General features: G+C 40.1%; 1 protein-coding gene and 1 long non-coding RNA gene across 3 annotated transcripts in view; one reads left to right on the forward strand and one right to left on the reverse strand.

The window, feature by feature from the left end:
• Nucleotides 1-20,494, reverse strand: part of LOC115215009 (RNA-binding protein 33-like) — a 57,959-nt gene that overhangs the window by 6,711 nt on the left and 30,754 nt on the right. The window contains exons 10-16 of one of the 2 annotated variants that reach the window (XM_029784134.2): nucleotides 18,593-18,733; nucleotides 16,970-17,319; nucleotides 15,121-15,308; nucleotides 12,510-12,684; nucleotides 10,656-10,797; nucleotides 4,773-6,334; nucleotides 290-412 (exon numbers count right to left, since the gene is read on the reverse strand). In XM_029784134.2, the coding sequence (XP_029639994.1) occupies nucleotides 290-412; nucleotides 4,773-6,334; nucleotides 10,656-10,797; nucleotides 12,510-12,684; nucleotides 15,121-15,308; nucleotides 16,970-17,319; nucleotides 18,593-18,733 (2,681 nt within the window). Of the gene's footprint in view, nucleotides 1-289; nucleotides 413-4,772; nucleotides 6,335-10,655; nucleotides 10,798-12,509; nucleotides 12,685-15,114; nucleotides 15,309-16,969; nucleotides 17,320-18,592; nucleotides 18,734-20,494 lie in introns of both variants that reach the window. The other variant, XM_029784125.2, reaches the window with a different exon arrangement.
• LOC118765619 lies at nucleotides 197-19,898 on the forward strand. Its single transcript, XR_005001481.1, has 3 exons — nucleotides 197-273; nucleotides 9,944-9,950; nucleotides 19,888-19,898. It is a non-coding gene; the product is annotated as an uncharacterized LOC118765619 (long non-coding RNA).

Consider the following 20,494-nt stretch of genomic DNA (forward strand, 5'->3'; position numbering starts at 1 on the left):
GAACACTGTCCCTTCTTCATGAACAAAAGGTAATATGAGCTTTGGATTAACATTTATAGATTATTTTCAACCACATGACATGTATTTTGTTTGTTTGTTTGTTTGATATCTATTTACAGAAGTAAACTTCCATTTTGTTTTTGTTTTTTTTCTCCAATAAAATTTTTATTGTAGGGTAGGTGTAAGAGGCTGCAGCATCTGGCTAGTTTGAATGTAAAACAGGTAGAATATTTAGGCCGGATATGGCCATTTTGAATACTAAAGGGATAAACTGTGAATGAACGGTTACCTCCACATGTCCACAAGACTTTGCCATTTGGTGCATAGTTCTCTCAGTTGTAGAAGAAGAAAGATTGTCAACAGCAATCATGGTAGCTTTCTTAATCTTTTGATTACCATCTCCATCAGTACGCTAAATAAAAAAAATAACATTACATGTAGACATCATCTCATTTAATTTCAAATAGCTTTAAGAAAACAAAGAAACTACACAGGGCAGGTGTTGATGCTTTGCAATTTATATGTTTTATCTGTTATTTTCAACCAAGCTATCACAACAGGTGTTGTCATTCTTTTATTATATCTAGGTCAACATTGTCCAATACACCTTTTGACTGTAGGGTGTGATTTGAGGGTCATTTGGCTTGCTAGAAATAACAGCCAAATATTTCTCAAATCACACCCTTCCTTCTTAAATATGGAAAGAACACAGACAATTTAATTCTATGTAAGCCACAAAGATGAGAGGTTCATGGCTTCTTTCATCATCATCATCATTGTTTAACGTCCATTTTCCGTGCTAGCATGGGTTGGACAGTTCGACCGGGGTTTGGGAAGCCAGGAGGCTGCACCAGGCTCCAGTCTGATCTGGCAGTGTTTCTATAGCTAGATGCCCTTCCTAACGCCAACCACTCTGTGAGTGTAGTGGGTGCTTTTTATGTGCCACCCGCACAGGTGCCAGGGGAGGCTGGCAGCAGCCACGATCGGTTGGTGCTTTTTACGTGCCACCAGCACAGAAGCCAGTCAAGGCGGTGCTGGCATCGGCCACGTTCAGATGGTGCTTTTTACGTGCCACTGGCACAAGTATCACAACTACTATTTCCATTTGATATTCATGTCAAAATTTATTTCTCCTCCTTCCTTGAAATATCTGAAATACCTAGGAAAAGCTATCTACCCTTACTTCTCAAAAAGATGTGTCTGCACAGATGAAGCTCCTTGCTTTCACCTATTATCTTCTTATTCTGTTGATAACTAAGACTTTTTTAGCTCAATACTGGTGGTATGGCTGTGTGGTAAGAAGTTTGCTTCCCAACCACTTGGTTTCAGGTTCAGCCCCACTATGTAGCCCATGGGTGTCTCCTACTATAGTCCTGGGCTGACCAAAGCCTTGTGAGTGGATTTGGTAGATTGGAAACTGAAAAGAAACCCATCATAAGTATGTAAGCTAGCAATTAAGCTAGTTATAAAAGTGAAATGGCTACAAAGGGGTGGTAGGTTGACTCCCTTTTGATGCTCTCCTCACCATAATGGCAGCTCTCAGTGAGTGTTGGCAGGTAGCACATAAAAGCATCCATTACACTCTTGGAGTGGTTGGCATTAGGAAGGCCATCTAACTGTAGAAAACCATGCCGAACCAGACTGGTGTCTGGTGTAGCCTTCTAGCGTGCCAGCCCGGTCAAACCGTCCAACCCATGCCAGCATGGACAATGGACGTTAAATGATGGTATGTTTATATATATGCATATGTTTTATTTATTAATATATTATATGACGAAACACACGCATCCCTTTTTAAGTAAGATTGTTCTTGCTATTAAGTTTTGTTCTTGATATTAACTTTGATGCGCACTCTTAACCTTTCTGTCCCATCCCTTTCTCAGTCTTCATTCTTTGATTTCCTTTTCCTCTACTTAACTTGTCTCTCCCTCTCTCTCATTCTTCACTCTCTCTCTCCCCCTCTCTCATTCTTCATGGTTTCCTCACAACCATTCCCCTTCTTCTCTCCCTTTCTCTTGCTCCTCCTCCCCCCTCCCATCGTTGACCCGCGACGAGACTTCCGCTACTGTCTTTCTAGCCTAACCCTCTCGAGGTGTGGACGGCAATTCTTTTTGCTCCGTTCGTCGTTCACAAAAAAATCCGCGTTTGTAATACTTTTTACGTTCGGCGTTAACAGCCCTTCTTATCTTGTTTTTCCTTGTCCTGTCTTTTACTGTTTATAATTTGTACTGTCCTGTTTTTGTTACCATTTTTTACCCCTCTGCAAAAAGATCTCAAAATTTTAATTGATTTGCTTTTCGCAGGAAGGAAAGTTTCTTGTCGAAGATACGTCTCGCTTTCACCTTCGAAACGTAGAGTAGATGAAAACATAGCGACTGAAGAAGGGTTTTTTTCTTTGTGTTAATTGTCCTGTACTCTATTTTTTTGTTGTTTAAAAAAATGTCCAGTTCCTTGGGTTTGTGTCTATGTTTTCGTTTCTCATTGTGTTCGACGTCTTTTTGGTGTCCTGTACTCATATATGCGTGTATATGTACATGTAGAGGTAGGTACGTACATATATGTTTATATATATGCATATGTTTTATTTATTAACCCTTTAGTATTTAAACCGGCCATATCCGGCCAAAATAACTAATCTGTTTCATGTTCAAACTGACCAGATCCAGGCTCTCACACCTACCCTACAATGTTATTCTACATTAAGTAATTACACCATCAAGATCTTGAAGATATGAGATAATGCATGATTAATTCAAATCAATATGAATCAATAAGCATTATGTTTGATAGAATAATCTGAACACTAAAGGGTTAATATATATATATATGTGTGTGTGTGTGTGTGTGTGTGTGTGTGTGTGTGCATTAGTCTCCTTCTCTTGACATTGTGTGACACTTGTGTTACTGTCACACAAGCCATCTTCTGTGAAAACATGTCTAGTCATGGGGATATATTACCTTACTTGGAAACAATTGAAGGTTAGCAGTAGGAAGGGCATCTGACTAGAAAATCTGCCACAACAAATTTCATCCAGATCCATGCAAGGACGGAAAAGTAGACATTAAAATTTTTACCTTTTCTAACATATTCTGCTGTCACCACTCATCTTCAAATTCACTCAATCATCAGTAATTATTTTCAATCCCCTCTTGTACTGCATTTAGAATACTGACTATAAATTTTTCTTATCTTATTAGCCACGTCTGTTAGCAGTCTCAACCTGCTATTGAATAATCATCATCAGTGCCTCCCACCCCGCTTCAATGCTGGTATGGGTTGGATGGTTTCATAGAAGCTGACAAGTCAGAAGAGTGCACCAAGCTCTACTACCAGCTTTGACCTAATGACCAACCACACTTTTTAGCATTCAGATGAGAAGACCTGCTGAATCAAGTGAAATCCTAGTCGTGGCCAATGCCGGTGCTGCTTGACTGGCACATAAAAAGCACCATTCAAGCGTGGTCGATACCAGTGCCACCTGACTGGCTCCCATGCCGTTGGCATGTAAAATGCACCATTTGCGTGTGGTCAATGGCGGTGTTGCCTGACTGGTTCCCGTGCAGATGGCATATAAGCAACATTTGAGCGAGGTTGATGCCAGTGCAGCGTGACTGGCTCCTGTACCGGTGACATGTAAAAAGCACCATTCGAGCATGGCCGATGCCAGTGCCTCCTGACTGACCCCAAGAACCCATTACACTCTAGGAAGGGCATCCAGCTGTAGAAATCTTACCAGATCAGATTGGAGCCCGGTGCAGCCTCCTGGCTTGTCAATCCTCAATCACATTGTGCACCCCATGCCAGTATGGAAAGTGGACGTTAAACGATGATGAGAATGATTACTCTATCAAATGTAATGCTTATTTCTTCGCATTGATTTAAATTAGTCATGCATTACTGTTGTAGCTTTGGGATTTCAACGACGTGATTGTTTATCTCTAGAATAATATTGTAGGATAAGTGCGAGAGGCCAGACCTAGTTGGTTTGAAGATAAAATAAGTAGATTACTTTAACTGGATATCTGGTTTCAAAGCTAGAGGGTTAAAGAGTGTATTGGATGCTTTTTATGTGGCACCAGTGAGGCCACCAAATAACTTGCAAAACAAAGATCTCTCAACTAAGGGGAGTAGTAGTATTGTGGGAGATGGTTTTGTGCCAGGTGATGACAGGCTAGAGTACAGTAGAGGAACAGAAACAGGTGCCTTGCAGCAGAGGAGATAACTGTCTACCCCAGTTGTGGAGTAGAGAGAGACACACACACATAGACAGGAATGTAGTATTTGTGAAGAATCAAATTATTAAAAATTAAATCCGATGCTAGTGTTGTGTAACTAACCACCAGCACAGGTGCCAGTGACAAGTGACTGAGGCCTTTGGCAAAATATACTATACATGAGAAGACCTGTCAACCCAAGTGAGATTGTAGTCATGACTGATGCCGGTGTTACATAACTGGTGGCATGTAAAGAGCACCCACTATACTCTTGGAGTGGTTAGCATTAGGAAGGGTATCCAGCCATAGAAACCATGCCAAATCAGATTGGAACCTGGTGTGGCTCCCCAGCTTGCCAGTTTTCAGTCAAACCAGCCAACCTATCCAGCATTGAAAACAAACATTAAATGATGATGATGATGATAAATTATAACATTACTAAAATAAATAATTACCACTTAATCAACATGATACAATTTTGATAGATTTCTATCAAATTTTAAATTGCATTAAGAACAATAAATTGAGGAGGAAAGAGTCACGATAAAAGCACTTACTCTGCCTAAATTAGATTGGTCCTTGTTAACAGCCATATTTCCAGGAACTTTTCTCATAGGCATAGGTCCTGGTGGGCGCTGAGGTGGTATCTTACCACGACCCATTCCAGGATTCTGGAATTTCATTTGTCTTTCTTGATTTGGAAATACATTAGGTCCTTGTAAGTTCATTTGCCGATTGCCTTGCTGAGCCCCTACATTATTAATATTTTGAGGGGCGCCCCCAGCTGGGCCACCAAGGTTAGATTGACTGACTTTTCTTACAAGAACTTTTTTAGCATTAGCAACAGCTTGGCCTTTGCCTGCAACTGAATTCTTGATTACTTTCTTCAAGATTAGGCGAGTTTTCTTCATTAATTCCTGTTTGGGGATATTGCCTTCTAATTGTTGGGCGAAATCTGGTGGCATGGAACCCTGAGGGGGAAGCATTGGCATAAGGTGACCACCCCTACCAGGTTGCATTCCTCTGCCACGTGACATCATGCCGCGTAAACCACCTCGGCCTTGAGGTATTAAATGCCTTTGTGGATTTGAGGGGTGCATAAAGCGCTGTTGTTGAGGGCACATAGGCCTAAGCTGATCTTGTGGCATACGAGACTGATTAGGTGGACCGAGAAGGCGTGGTTGACCCCGCATTGGTCTAAGTGATGATTGAGGACCAAAATGTCGGAGTCCTGGCCGCAAAGCAGGTCTCATACCAGATGGTGAAGGATGCCTGAAAACACCAGGAGCTTGTTGTCTCATACCAACTGGAATAGGTGGTCGAAGATGTCCTTGGTTTTGCCCAGGTCTGATTGGACTGCGCATACCCATTGGCCTTTGAGGACCTTGAGATGGAGGAGGAAAATTTAATAATTGTCCTTCATAGTTTGAATTCTGCATCTGAGCTTGAGCATTAGGTGATGGCATACGTGGTTGCCCACCAAACTGCATTCGTGGATTAAACATTTTCATCTTCCCACCTCGCATATGCCGCAAACCAGGCATTTGTTGTGGAGATACAAACCCACTTCCTGGGCCTGGTGGACAATTGATCTTGGTACCTAAGTTTTCGTTACTCCCTCTGGCATGTTCACCATGATGTTCATTCCCTGCTTTCTGTTCACTCTCCTTAGATATCATATCTCGCTTGGCTTTTTTTGGTGTGGATATTGACTGAAATTGTTGATGCGGTGGAATATATTGCTTCTGATAGAAATTTTTCTCTTCTTCGGAAAGAATCACATTTCCGGCAGATTGGTGTTGATGACGTTCAGACAATGCCTGATTCGTTTGTTGCCGAGATTCCAGCATTTTGTCTTTCTCTTGTTTCCCGGAAACATTTGTTTTCACTTGTTTGGGCGGTTTCCCATGAAACTGGTGCTGTGATGCGTTCTTAGCTGCTGCATCTGCAACTGGAGTACTCTGTAATGGCCTTTTACCCAAAATTTGTTGCTTTTTCCCAGGTGGTATTTGAGCTTGGTATGAAGTTAAAGATTTGTTAACTGCCCCAACTTTTTTCTTTGGTAAGCCATCCAGTAAATGAGCTTTCTGCTCTTCACTTACATCAGCCAGCGTCAGACCTGGAAATTTAAAAAGTACAAAAATGGAAAATATATTAAATATAAGCAAATGAAGTTATTGATGAGTTTCGTTCCAAAAATTATCTTCATTACCAAACAACAGAGAAATGTTTTAGTAGAAACATTAATTATAACTAGGTAGAAGGTTATAAATCTGAGGGATGGTGGGGGAGTTAAATAATTAAATTGAATCCAGTGCTTAACTAGTATTATATTTATCCATCCCAGAAGGATGAAAGAATGCCAACCACAGCAAGATTTGAACTAAGAGTAATGATTCTGTATTGGAGGTATAAAATATAATTTAATGCCTGTTTCTTGTGTTTTTTGGTCTGACAGGAGTTGGTGAGCAAGAGGACAGCATTAAGCTCCAAAGTCTACTTTGGTATGGTTTCTATAGCTAGAATGCCAACCACTTCACAGGGTCTACAGACATATTTTTCACAAGGTGTACTGTGAGGTTGCCAAGTGACCCTTCAACTGGGTACGGGTGTAGTATTGAGGCAGGTGGTTCTATTTTAGATGATTGAAAGGTTAAAGTATGATAGAGGGACGGAAACAGGTGTCTTGCTGTGGGGAAGATACACAGTTACCCCAATTAAAAAAAGAGAGATGATGGTGAAGATGTGTCTGGGAATATGAACAAAAACAGGTTGGTTGAAACAAGTGGCACCTCCAATTTACAATACATTTTTCATATTGTAACATAAAAATAATCTTTGTTTTTACTCAACAAAAACTTACAACGATGAAAAGGAGGCCTGAAGTTGAAGTAACATAAGTTATGGCCAAAAATGTGGCACAAATGAATCCAAAGACCTAGTTCTAGGTAACATAATAATGCCAATGATATAATTAACTTAATTGTGTGGATAAGAAATTTGCTTCTCAATCACATGGTTTCAGGTTCAGTCTCCTTGTGTGACAGCTTGGGTAAGTGTTTTCTGCTAGAGTGCCCTAACCAAAGCCTTGTGTGTGAATCTAGTAGACAGAAACTGAAAGAAATCTGTTATCTATCTTTCTATATGTGTGTGTGTGTGTCCTTGCCTTGACTTTGTGTGAAAATTCTAAGTAGTAAAGTGGCTGGTGTTAGCAAGGGCGATAGAAGCCTTGAACCTGTTGGATTCTGTTGATCACTCCAATCCATGCCAGCATGGAAAACTGACATTGAATAGTAGTGATGATAATGAAACGGTATAGGAGGTGAGATTTCATCATCATCATTTAACATCTGTTTTCCATTCAGGCATGGGTTGGATGGCATCACAGGAGCTGGCAAGGCCATGGAACACACCAGGTTCTATACCTGTTTTGGTTTGGGTTTTACAGCTGGTTGCCTTTACTAAAGCCAACTAATTTACAGAGTGTACCGGGTGCCTTTTTACATGGCATCAATGCTTTTTAAGTGGAACTAGCAGCACAGCCCGGCGTTGCCCAGGTATGTAAGAGCCCCTAGTAGGCAACGATTAATCCCAATCTAGTCCTTTCCCTCTAGGGAATGAAGGCGCGTGTGTAGGTTGCAATGTCTTCTCTTCACTCGAATACTTCTGTGTATATGATGTTCCTAGCTGTCCCTTTGGGCGAAAACATGAAAACATCATTGCGCCTCCCAAGAGAGTTAAAAAGGTCGAGTTGCGTCCCCTAGACAGTCTGTGGTTTGTGTTTAATATACAAATCGGTTTGCTATGAGTGCCACATCATCATCATCATCATCGTTTAACGTCCGTTCTCCATGCTAGCATGGGTTGGACGGTTCGACCAGGGTTCTGGGAAGCCAGAAGGCTGCACCAGGCTCCAGTCTAATCTGGCAATGTTTCTACAGCTGGATGCCCTTCCTAACGCCAACCACTCCGTGAGTGTAGTGGGTGCTTTTTACGTGCCACCTGCACAGGTGCCAGGCGGGGCTGGCAACGGCCACGGTCAGATTGGTGTATTTTATGTGCCACCGGCACGGAAGCCAGTCGAGGCGGTGCTGGCATCGGCCACGAGTCGGATAGTGCTTTTTACGTACCACCAGACCAGGGATCCTGGCTGGTTCAATTCGATTTCGATTTCGCTTGCCCCAACATGTCTTCACAAGCAAAGGGGGTTGGCATGGGTGCCTGTCGTACGGTCGCATTGGAGTATTTTACGTTCCACGGCCACGAGTCGGATAGTGCTTTTTACGTACCACCAGACCAGGGATCCTGGCTGGTTCAATTCGATTTCGCTTGCCCCAACATGTCTTCACAAGCAAAGGGGGTTGGCATGGGTGCCTGTCGTACGGTCGCATTGGAGTATTTTACGTGCCACGGCCACGAGTCGGATAGTGCTTTTTACGTACCACCAGGCCAGGGATCCTGGCTGGTTCAATTCGGTTTCGATTTCGCTTGCCCCAACATGTCTTCGCAAGCATGGGGGGTTGGCATGGGTGTCTGTCGTCGGATGAGGTTCTATATCGACTTCGCTTGCCTCAACAGGTCTTTGTGTCCAAGGGAGGAAAGGCATTCATAAGTGGGCTGGGCTCACTTGTCCTGCCTGGTCTTCTCACGTACAGAATATTTCCAAAGGTCTCGGTCGCTGGTCATTTCCTCAGTGAGGCCTAAAGTTCGAAGGTCGTGCTTCACCACCTCGTCCCAGGTTTTCCTGGGTCTACCTCTTCCACGGGTTCCCTCAACTGCTAGGGATTGGCACTTTCTCACACACCTATCTTCATCCATTCTCGCCACATGACCATACCAGCGCAATCGTCTCTCTTGCACACCACAACTGATGCTTCTTAGGTACAACATTTCTCTCAAGGTGCTAACGCTCTGTCGAGTAAGTACACTGACATTACACATCCATCGGAGCATACTGGCTTCATTCCTCACGAGCTTACGCATGTCCTCAGCAGTCACGGCCCATGTTTCGCTGCCATGTAGCATGGCTGTTCGTACACACGCATCATACAGTCTGCCTTTTACTCTGAGCAAGAGGCCTTTAGTCACCAGCAGAGGTAAGAGCTCCCTAAACTTTGCCCAGGCTATTCTTATTCTAGCAGTTACACTTTCAGCGCACCCACCCCCACTACTGACTTGGTCACCTAGATAACGGAAGCTATCAACTACTTCTAGTTTTTCCCCCTGGAAAGTGACGGAAGTTGTTTTCTGCAGATTTTCGGAGGTTAATGCTCCCGAGCATCTGCCACATACAAAAACTATCTTCCCAGTTAGCCTACCTTTGACATTGCTGCACCTCTTATGTGTCCATAGCTTACACTGGGTACATCTTATAGAGTTTCTACCTACACCTTTTCTACAGATCGAGCAGGGCCATCTTCCTGAAGATATTTGTGGATTGTCTACCTTCCTACTTATTAGTACTTTGGTTTTAGCTAGGTTGACTCTAAGGCCCCTTGATTCTAAACCCTCCTTTCACACCTGGAACTTCTCCTCCAGTTCTGATAGTGACTCAGCAATAAGAGCAAGGTCGTCAGCGTAGAGGAGCTCCCAGGGACAGCCTGTCTTGAATTCCTCCGTAATTGCCTGGAGTACTATGATAAATAGGAGGGGGCTGAGTACTGAACCCTGGTGGACCCCAACCTCTACTTTGAATTCTTCTATGATTTAATTAACCGATTTTTTCCAGTAATAAAGTATCCTATCGGAATAAAAAGGTCCATATAGCTCCTTGGAGCAGACATGATGCTCGCTGTGAATTTAAAAAAAAAATTCCTGCCAATTTGTGAAAGATATTGTTGAAAATATGTCATCTTGAATTTGAAAGCGATTTCCCAAAATGGCATGATTTTATCGATTTTTTCTGATGGTAAGGTATTGCATGGAAAACTAACGTCAGAATTAAGTTTCTTAGGGTAACATTAAGCTTCACCATGAGTTTTGTGAAAATCGATTGCAAGTTGCGAAAACTACAACAGAAAACGTGTTCCATATAAAAAGCTTAGATTCTCGACCCCATGTCAAATTTATCGATTTTTTTTCAGAACAGGGAGAACTTTTCAAAATTTTTGCTGCATTAGTTTTGAATTATGACATTGGGCTATGTGTGTGTCAAGTTTCATCAGAATCGGTTGAAAGCCGTGGTCAGGGAGAGGGTACAACCTGACAGACACACAGACAGACAAACTGCCGTTTATATATAGAGAGATATACACCAGTGCTCTTTACATAAAACCTTGGTTTTAGGATATCAATTCTGTTGTGGTTGGCACGTCTTCTTGAGTCCTTTGTTATCTCCTTCATAAGGCTCAGCATTTTGATTTACCAAGTCAAGTGAATACAAACAGCTAATACAAAAAAAAAATGAAGCAACAACATATCAAAGAAAGCAAACTACCCACCTTGCTCAGCTAATTTGTCTTGCAAATCTTTTCTTCTTTGCTCAGCCTGAAGCAAACGGCGCAGTTCTTTCCGCCGAATCACTTCAGCCCGCATTCGCTTTTGCTGTTCTAACTTTTCTCGCAACAACTTGGATTCTTCATCCTGAAGTTAATAGGATAAACAGAGAAATACTACTGAGGAATCACAGTTTTCAAAATAAATCATTTCAAAAAATATAACATTTATTTATATATATATATATATACTTTATTTAAAAGTAGCAGAAATTTAACAAAAGCACTGTAAGTATTACATTAATTTTAAAATGTCAAGCAATCTTCAGCCACATATAGAATTTTTTAAGTCTTTAATAAAATGAAGTAGCATGAAACGATTGTACTACACTACCTTGGATATCCTTGTTGCTTATTTTGATTATAATCCCCCCATTTGATTTATTTGGATAATACCATACCAAATTCTGGTGCCTTTAACTTAAGTACCATATTCATTTGAATCTAAATTTTGCTGAACTTATGTATATATATATATATATATATATGTGACCGTGTGTGTACCGTTGGCGATTTTTTTTCCTCTGTCTTCCCTTCTCCTATGTTTCTGACGAAGAGTTCCGCTCGAAACGTTAAACCCTCCTTCTTCCCTTCCTTCCCGAGCGTCCAATAATACTATATTTGTTCCACGTCCTTGTGTTGTTGTGTTTTCTCTTTGTGTTTTCATGTTTGGATTAACTATATATATATATAAAAAGTGATCCAATCAAGAGGTGATGATCTCAGTTATTCTTGCTGAATTCCATCAGAACTATTTGTTATAATTTCTACACTGATCTTTCCAACAATGGCTGAAGATTTGATTTTTTTAAATACGATTTTGTCCCAAACAAGGCTTAAGACCACAGTAGCATAAGGGATCCCAAATAAGGAAAGAAAGGGGCTTACAAGTTCAAAAGATGTCAATTGACAGAACACTTAAAGGATTGAATATCATTGTTTAGACATGGGACTGTGACCATATTGCAGCACTGCCTCTCTGGACATAATTTGTTACATTGATTCCATTACTTGGTACTTATTTTATTGACCTTGGAAGTATGAAAGGCAAAGTTGACAAGAGCAAAGTCAGAATATAATCAAATACCAAATTCCATGGATTCTACTTTCTAGTACCCTTTATATGGTTACAGTTTGCAGATCTCAAACTTTGGCTTACCAAATTCAATCACAGGGCTTCAGTTGATCTGAGGTTAGAGCAGAAGACACTTGCTCAAGGTGCCACACAGTGAGACTGAACCAGAAACCATGTGGTTGAGAAGCAAGCCTCTTAACCATACAACTATGCTTGCGTTCTAATATTTTGTCAAAATATTCTGACAATTAAGGAGGCGAGCTGGCAGAAATGTTAGCATGCCGGCGAAATGCCTAGCGGTATTATGGCTGTCTTTACGTTCTGACTTAAAATTCCTCCGATGTTGACTTTGCCTTTCATCCTTTCGGGGTTGATAAATTAAGTACCAGTTACGCACTGGAGTCGATGTAATCGACTTAATACCTATGTCTGTCCGTGTTTGTCCCCTCTGTGTTTAGCCCCTTGTGGGTAATAAAGAAATAGGTATTATGGCTGTCTTTACGTTCTGAGTTCAAATTCCTCCGATGTTGACTTTGACATTCATCCTTTCGGGGTCAATAAATTAAGTACCAGTTGCATACTGGGGTCGATCTAATCGACTGCCCCCACCACCTCCCCAAAAAATTTTGGGCCTTGTGCCTAGAGTAGAAAAGCAAATATACTGACAATTTCCTAATGTTAGATGAAAGCAATAATTTTAAGGAATTAATACATCAGTGTCTTACATCAGACTGAGTGAGCTGTTTCAGATGAGTTGATACTTTTGGCATCTTGGTTGCTTGAGTATCCGTATCAGACATTAGTTTTACTTGTGGCAGTGTTGTTAACACCTTGATGTTTTTATTTTGCTGTGTTTGAATCTCTTGTCGGTTTCGCTTTGGTGATACCAGAGGGTTAACCCTGAAAATATTCAATCAAAAATTAATCAAAGGATGTTCTCAACAAGTAATAAATACATGCATCAATAACTCACATAATGCATTATTTTTTTTTTTCTTACAAGGGGGTACTGAAAAGTTCCTGGCTTTGGGTGAGAGACAATACAGGAGGATCAGTTAATTATTATTTTATTAAACACTAGCAGTAACGCCCGGCGTTGCTCAGGTTTGTAAGGGAAATAACTATATAAGCATTTTTAGAGAGTTATAGCCAGAAAATAGCAAAAAAATGCATTAAAAATGGAAATAAAATTATGGTAAATTTTTTTTTAATCGTTGACTCATCGTAGACATTTTTAGAGAGTCACTTCCCTTATATAATAGCGAAAAAATGCATTAATATGGAAAAAAATTATGGTAAATTTGTTTTTAAATCGTAGACTCATCGTAGATGCGCGCTAATACCCAGAAGGGCTCGATATGAATCACGGCTATAAGATACCCAGTTTTGGTTAAACTGCACCGCAAAATGTGGGAGTAGTTAGGAATCTAAATCGTAGGAGACAGACACACAATCTCTCTTTTATATATAAAGATATTCCCCCTCTCAGATTCACACACTTATTGCAGTGGTCCTTCAGTTTTTCTAAGCCTTGTAAAAGAAGTCAGAAGGATGGGTCTCCAACCTTTCGTGATACCCTTAAAGCTAAGAATTTTTCAGTACCCCCTTGTACACGTATTTAACACTTTAGCATTCAAATTATTCTGTCAAATGTAATGCGTATTTATTTGCAAAAATATTCAACCAAACATAATCAAAGCAAGTTCTCAATAAGTAATAAATAAATGCATCAAAAACTCACAACATGTATTATTATTTTTTTTTTTTCTTACAAGGTGGTAATGAAATATTCCTGGCTTTGGGTAACAGAAAATACAGGAGGATCATCATCATCATCGTTTAACGTCCGTTCTCCATGCTAGCATGGGTTGGACGGTTCGACCGGGGATCTGGGAAGCCAGAAAGCTGCACCAGGCTCCAGTCTTATCTGGCAATGTTTCTACAGCTGGATGCCCTTCCTAACGCCAACCACTCCGTGAGTGTAGTGGCTGCTTTTTACGTGCCACCTGCACAGGTGCCAGGCGAGGCTGGCAACGGCCACGGTCGGATTGGTGTATTTTATGTGCCACTGGCACGGAAGCCAGTCGAGGCGGCGCTGGCATCGGCCACGAGTCGGATAGTGCTTTTTACGTACCACCAGACCAGGGATCCTGGCTGGTTCAATTCGCTTTCACTTGCCCCAACATGTCTTTGCAAGCAAAGGGGGGTTGGCATGGGTGCCTATTTTATTCAACATATTCCCCTTCTCAGATTCACACACTTATTGCAGTGGTCCTTCAGTTTTTCTAAGCCCTGTAAAGAAGTCAGAAGGATGGGTCTCCAACCTTTCGTGATACCCTTAAAGCTAGGCATTTTTCAGTACCCCCTTGTACATGTATTTAACACTTTAGCATTCAAATTATTCTGTCAAATGTAATGCGTATTTATTTGCGAAAATATTCAACCAAACATAATCAAAGCAAGTTCTCAACAAGTAATAAATAAATGCATCAAAAACTCACAACATGTATTATTATTATTATTTTTTTTTTCTTACAAGGGGGTAACGAAAAATTCCTGGCTTTGGGTAACAGAAAATACAGGAGGATCAGTTAATTATTATTTTATTCGACATATTCCCCCTCTCAGATTCACACACTTATTGCAGTGGTCCTTCAGTTTTTCTAAGCCCTGTAAAAGAAGCCAGAAGGTTAGGTCTCCAACCTTTCGTGATACCCTTAAAGCTAGGAATTTTTCAGTACCCCCTTGTACATGTATTTAACCCTTTAGCATTCAAACTATTCTATCAAATGTAATGCTTATTTATTTGCATTATTTTGAATTGATCATGCACTATATATAGCTTTGAGATTTCACTGATATGAATGTTTATTTTTAATATGATATTGTGGACTAGGTGTGAGAGGCCACATCTAGGTAATCCGATGATAAAACAGGTCAAATATTTGGGCTTGATATGGCTGGTTTAAATGCTAAAGGGTTAACAGAAGTGGTACATTTGACATTGCTGTCACACAGTAATGTCAAAGTTTTAAGAGGTAAATAACCTCAAAAATATTGTTTTCTAAATTCATAACTTTCTCCATGTAAATCATCAGTGACTTTATTGTGTGATGTTCATATTCTGAAATTACGTGAGCCATGGTTATTGTTCTCCATTGTCATTTCTCTTTAATAGCAGTGCTGAATACAAAGATTTGTAGTTAGAGTTAAAAATTAAAATAATTGTGAAGAATGAAGAAACATGGGTTCAGCAGTCACCAATTCACCGGTTTTTCTGTTCTCTGGTAGAAAGTGAAAAAAAGGCACGTTAGTTAATATTACACTGACCGTAACCTTTGATATTTTCGATGCAGTTTACTGAATGTACTGATTTTTCCAGAGAAATTGCCCCGAGTAGAAGTACGTATTTGCTGCATTGAATTTCCATACTGAGACGTTATAGGAGCTGGCATTCTGTGTGAATTTTTTGACATGTCCTGTTGAGACTGGTGTTGAGTAGGTATCATCTCATGATGGGATTGCTTGATTGGAAGAAAGAAAATTAGAAACATTGATTAGTTCATAGAGAGCAATCAAGGTAAGAAAAGTCAATTATCTTCAACAGAATGGTAATCAATAACATAATAGCAATACCAAAGCAGTCATGAAATATAAATATAAAGGTCTTCTAAATCCCAAATAATTTTGAGAGGTAATGTTTAGCTTCAATTTCAAGGTGTTAAGTAGATGAGAGACAGATCTCCATCTGGATAGTACATGAGATAAAATTCTCTTGAGATTTGGTAACTTTTTCCCCAACAGCTAAGTGATCTAAAGCAATATAAAATAAAGCATGTTGTGGATTTGAGCCCATAATCTGTGAATAAGTAGCCTAATACTTTATCAATTCATCTAGCATAACCTCTATGTATACTTGTTCACTCAGCAGTGTTGGCCATCTTGCTGAAATGACTCTTAACTGAATAGGATTGGTTATGAGTATCTCTGCAGCTTTCAGATCAGATCGTATTGACCTTGAACATCTGTACACTGCTAACCAGCACATTTTGAATAATAACACCTTGTTGTGCCCACATCTCCAGTAAACCATAGATTGGCTTAGAGAATTTACTCTGGAATTCAAGCGCTTCACAAGGTTATATAGTTAACAAAGGAATGCATCAACAACATCAGCATTTTAATGCCTATTTTCCACTCTATATTATGGCAGAATCATTAACACATCAAAGTGCTTAATGGCATATCTTATTTCTTTATTGCCCACAAGGGGCTAAACAAGGACAGACAAAGGGATTAAGTAGATTACATCGACCCCAGTGCGTAACTGATACTTAATTTATCGACCCCGAAAGGATGAAAGGCAAAGTCGACCTCGGCGGAATTTGAACTCAGAACGCAATGACAGACAAAATACCACTAAGCATTTTGCCCGCGTGCTAACGTTTCTGCCAGCTCGCCACCTTCAATGGCATATCTTTCGGCCAAGGTCAATTTTGCCTTTCATCATTTTGGGTTTGATAAAAAAAGATAAGTACTATTTGAGCACTAGGGTCAATGAAATGCATTAACACCTCCTACTAAAATTGTGGCCTTGCATCAAAATTTGAAACAGTTGTTAATATTTATCTTATTATTAAGGTGGCAAGCTGGCAGAATCATTAGCATGCTGGACAAAATGCTGCTAAGCATTTTGTCAGCCTTTACTTTCTGTGTTCAAATTCCACAGAGACCAACTTTACCTTTCATCCTTTGAGGGTTGATAAAATAAGTACCAGTTGAGCACTGGGAGTAATGTAATCAACTTACCCCACTCCCTTGAATTTGATAGCCTTGTGCCAAAATCTGAAGCCAGTATTTATCTTATTATTTATATACAAAATCGTTTCCTTAACCCTTTCATTACTGTATTTATTTTGAGATGCTCTGTGTTTCTTTCAATTACTTTAAATATAACAAAATTTAGTAAAATAACTTAATTATCCTTCAACTAGTATTAGGAACATAAATTGTGACTAAGGTTTGGTGGAAGATTTTAATTCAAAACTTATGAAAACAAGACATTTGTACTCAGAGCCAGAGCTGGTTTCAGCCGGGTTGGTAATGAAAGGGTTAAGACATCTGTGGGAACAACTCTTTAATTTTTAATACATTAAGTTCCAACAACAAATAAAGATGTCAATACCTGAACTGGCTGAACTTGATACTGTGGACGTGGTTGGAATGGCTGCTGCATCGGTGGAGCAGCAGTGGCGCCAGGCTGGTGTTGGGGCACAGAGTGAACTTGTGAAGGATGAAGGGGATGTTGTTGATGAACTTGAGGAGATGGTGGTGGAGGTGAAGACATAAAGTGAGGAGCCTGTGGTGCAGGCATGAGATGGGACTGGGAAGTTTGGCGGAAAATCATGGATTGGTCATTGACTGGACGGGAGGGGACAGGTGCAGGAGCTGATTGGTAGGGCTGACTTATATGGTACACTGAAGGTGGTTGCTGATTTGGTACAGGAGCCAAGCTTTGAATTGGCTGAGGAGCACCTGAAGGAAAAAAAATATCAGTGGTATTAAAAGAACTTATTTAACAACAACACTTTTAAAAGTAAATATGTTATCAAAAAAAAAAAAAAGTTGCTATTGTCATCATCATCATCGTTTCCACTTTTCCATGCTTGCATGGATTCGATGGAATTCACTGAGGCAGATAGATTTTCAATGGATGGGTGAACTGTAGAAGTATAACCAGTTTATTGGTGTAATTTTTAGTAACAAAATCTTATATGTGCTCCAGCTGAGAACCACTGATCTAAGTTATGGTGTAGGCATGGTCATGTAGATTCAGTGTCCACTTCATAACTATGTGGTTTCAGGTTCTATTTGTATTTTGGCAAATGTCCTCTATAACCTTGGGCTGACTAATGCTTTGGAAGTGAAATTAGTAGCAGAGACAGTATTTGAAGCCCATCGTGTGTGTGGGTGGATGCACATGAATGCATACATGCTGCACTATATTGTATGACATCATTTGAACAATCAGTGATGTTATGTTTACATCCAGCAGCACATGAACTTTTGACTTGTGACAACCAGTTAAATGAAAAATCCCTTATTTCCAACAGTAAGTGGGAATTGGTTACAAGAAGGACCCTGTCAACATCATTTAACATTCATTTTCCATGCCGGCATGAGTTGGAGAGTTTGACAGGATCTATTAAGCTGTAGGGCTGTGCTGAACTCCAATGTCAGCTTCGGCATGGTTTCTATGGTGAGCTGGCAGAAATAGTAGCACACTGGACGAAATGCTCAGCAGTATTTCGTCTGTCTTTACGTTCTGAGTTCAAATTCTGCCGAGTTTGACTTTGCCTTTCATCCTTTTGGGGTTGATAAATTAAGTACCAGTTGTGTACAAGAGTCGATCTAATCAACTGGTCTCCTCACCCAAAATTTCAGGCCTTGTGCCTAGAGTAGAAAAGAATGTATACTGAATGCTATTTTTCATGCCACCAGTTCTTGTGAGGTCTCTAAGTAACTTTTAAGACAGAAAAAAAGAAAGAGACCACCCCTCCCTGACTAAGTGGTGGGGGAGAGGAATATTTGAGAATTGGAGACTGCCTCAATAAGTTTTTGTCCAACCCATGCATTGTGGAAAAACTGACAAAAAAAAATTTACAATTCTTTTTTTATAAGTTTATGGTAATTCAATGCCATACAATCAATTACTTCAGAAGAGTTTCAACAAAAACAATAATTTGATCAATGCAAACAAATTTGCATAAATATAACAATGTCAGGAAGATTGTCAAAACATGATTACCAGAGTACTGTGGAGGAACTGTGTTAATTTGAGATGGGATTGGAGCTGCCATTGGAGGGGCAGCAGGCATTTGTTGATGTTGAACTGGTGGTGGTGGTGGAGGCGGTGGTGGTGGCTGAAGACTTTGAGGTTGGGGAGCAGCTGTTTATATGGAAAAAGAAAAGAAAAAAAAGGGTCAACTGTAATAAAATATACATGATGATGATCATCATTTCTTTTATTCTTTTCCCATTTACTTTTACATCAATCACATTATTACAATATCTTTGTAACACCTACACCAGTCACAGGCAAACTGTGGCCCATGGGACTTTCGGAATGGTACACTTAATGAAAAATTGCCTTGAATTATTTTAGTAGAGCAGCTCACCTGATGGTGAGCAATATATCTTATGCAGTGTGCTTCTTGTAAAAGTAGTAATTCTTAAAAATAATTTTAGTAATTCCTAAAAAACAAACAAATGAACTAAGTCTGCTGTTTCACCAGGCCATTCTATCAGAGTATCCAATGATAAAGGAGAAATATGACTGGCACTCCATCAGTTATGATGATGAGTGCTCCAGTTGATCTGATCAACGAAACAGTCCGTATGTAAAATTAATGTGCAAGTGGCTGAGCACTCCACAGACATGCAAACCCAGCAGTGAGCTGGCAGAAACATTAGCACACCGGGCGAAATGCTTAGCGGTATTTTGTCTGCCGCTATGTTCTGAGTTCAAATTCCACTGAGGTCGACTTTGCCTTTCATCCTTTCGAGGTCATTTAAATAAGTACCAGTTACACACTGGGGTTGATATAATCGACTTAATTTGTTTGTCCCCTCTGTGTGTAGCCCCTTGTGGGCAGTAAAGAAATAAGACATGCAAACCCTTAATGTATATCTCAGGGGGATTCAGCATGACACAATGTGACAAAGCCGGCCCTTTGAAATACAGGTACAACTCATTTTTACCAATTGAGTGGACTGGAGCAATGTGAAATAAAGTGTCTTGTTCAAGCACACAGTGTATCATCAGGAATTGAACTCACCATCTTACAATTGTGAGTCAAATACCTTAAACACTAAGAGAAATAAACATAAAAAAGAAACTCTGACATGGTGATATACATTGATACAGTTTTGGATTTTCCCATTTGTACATCCATTTCTATTTGAAATATCAGTTGTTTATTATCTATTGCTTTAGTTTCTCCCTTAATAAGATAAGCACAGATGTGGTTGTGTCATTAGGAAGTTTGCTTCTCAACCACATGGTAACAGGTTCAGTCCCAATTGCACAGCAGTTTGGGCAAGTGTTTTCGACTATAGCTTTGAGGCTGAACAAAGCATTGAGAGTGGATTTGATAGATGGAAACCGAAAGAAACCTCTGTGTGTGCATAGAAAAAGAATAGCTTGGGCAAAGTTTAGAGAGATCCTACCTCTGCTGGTGACTAAAGGCCTCTCGCTCAGAGTGAAAAGTAGACTGTATGACGCATTTGTGCAAACAATCATGCTACATGGCAGTGAAACATGGGCCGTGACTGCTGAGAACATGTGTAAGCTTGCAAGGAATGAAGCCAGTATGCTCCACTGGATGTGTAATGTCAGTGTGCATACCTTGATTGGAACTATAGTACGTAAATGTGTGTGTCTCCTAGTCTTGACATTACATGACAGTTGTAAATGAGTATCACTGTCATCCAAACAGTGTCGTTCATTTCCTATATTATATGGAAACATGCTTGGCCATGGAGAAATATTATCCTGCTCGGAAACATGATTATTGGTGACAGGAAGAGCATCCAACCTGCCTTGGTAAAGCCCTCTGATCCATGCAAGCATGGAAAAAAAAAGAGGACAATGTTGTATGTAAGTTGGGTTGTGTATTCTCCATTGACTGCAGAACAACATGCACCATGA

Source organism: Octopus sinensis, linkage group LG1 (genome assembly GCF_006345805.1).
Source record: "Octopus sinensis linkage group LG1, ASM634580v1, whole genome shotgun sequence".
NCBI lineage: Eukaryota > Metazoa > Mollusca > Cephalopoda > Octopoda > Octopodidae > Octopus > Octopus sinensis.